We start from the raw sequence: 1111 nt of genomic DNA, 5'->3' as shown, positions 1-1111 counted from the left end.
AGCTGGTTGAACTGGTAAGGGGGGGATACAACGTGTGCATAAATACATGTCATGGACTGTGAAACATTTTCGGCGCACAAAATGAGGGCCAACTGAGGGGAAGTCTGCTTAATTTCCGTATTCTGGTAATCAGAATGTCTGACCAGATGATTGTAATGGATAGGCCTGCTAAATTAGATATGCATGGTAGCCAACCTCATTTTTGATGTGGGCCACTACTTACTCAATCAGCTTGCTGCCTGTAGCCTACTGCTGCCTAGTCTATAAAACGTCTTCACACACCAGTGTTGACACTGCTGAGTAAATAACAACTGGAGTCCCTGTAAATGAATTCAATCAGCACTCTCATGAAGAGCGGACAGTCACCATCAGCGGTCGGCCAGTCTCTCTCGCCTCTCTTCTTCGCTGAAAAAGATGTTTTGAGGATACAGCTTTTAATGCATTTGTACACGAACAAAACACATCTTCGGGACTTTTAATCTTGAAAAAGATACAGTCCAACTGGTTCGGCCTCTAGCCTCGACTACTTTTGCTACATCTTTTCTTTTTGAACCAAAAGTGGCTAAAACACGGTCAGACACTGCAGATTATCGTCTCCAGCTTCACACCACCGAGATAAAAAACGGTTTTCTGCGGGTCTACTTACCTTCATAAGGCCCTCGGAGGTCTTTGGAAACTCCAGCATGAACTTTTCTCCTGTCAGGAGATTTGTTTCACTTGATTTGCGTCCTCTGGTCCCGACGCAGCGAAACAGTTAGCGGCCAGGCAGTGTTTTAACTGACGGCCAAGGCAGCCAATAGACAAGGCAGAGCACTAGGCGCTGACCAATCAAAGAGGAGCTTCTGGGAAAAGGGGCCAGAGCTGTGACGTCCCACCTCTTGGATCTTGGTTGGACTTCTTTGTTTAGTATTTGTTGGGTGCCAGCTTCGTCTTAACCCTTGTTTTGTCCTCCCGGGTCAAACACTTTTTTTTTCTTTTCTTTTTTTTTTTTTTACCCTTTTTAAAACATTTTGCATTTTCAACACATTGTCATTTCTTTTTATTTCACTAACACCATTTTACTACCACTAGTTTTGCACTACTTTTTGGAATCCATGGTCAACAACCCTCA

General features: G+C 43.9%; 1 protein-coding gene across 2 annotated transcripts in view; it reads right to left on the bottom strand.

Moving 5' to 3' along the window:
• Positions 1-774, bottom strand: part of LOC116687942 (CTTNBP2 N-terminal-like protein) — a 16667-nt gene extending 15893 nt beyond the window's left edge. Inside the window, exon 1 of one of the 2 annotated variants that reach the window (XM_032513685.1) lies at positions 647-774. In XM_032513685.1, the coding sequence (XP_032369576.1) occupies positions 647-685 (39 nt within the window). In that variant the 5' untranslated portion in view covers positions 686-774. The remainder of the gene's footprint in view (positions 1-646) is intronic. The other variant, XM_032513686.1, reaches the window with a different exon arrangement.
• Between the last annotated feature and the right edge of the window lie 337 nt (positions 775-1111).

This window comes from Etheostoma spectabile, chromosome 4 (genome assembly GCF_008692095.1).
Source record: "Etheostoma spectabile isolate EspeVRDwgs_2016 chromosome 4, UIUC_Espe_1.0, whole genome shotgun sequence".
In the NCBI taxonomy this organism is placed as follows: domain Eukaryota; kingdom Metazoa; phylum Chordata; class Actinopteri; order Perciformes; family Percidae; genus Etheostoma; species Etheostoma spectabile.
Note: the sequence above shows the minus strand (reverse complement) of the source record. Positions and strands in the feature narration are given on the sequence as shown.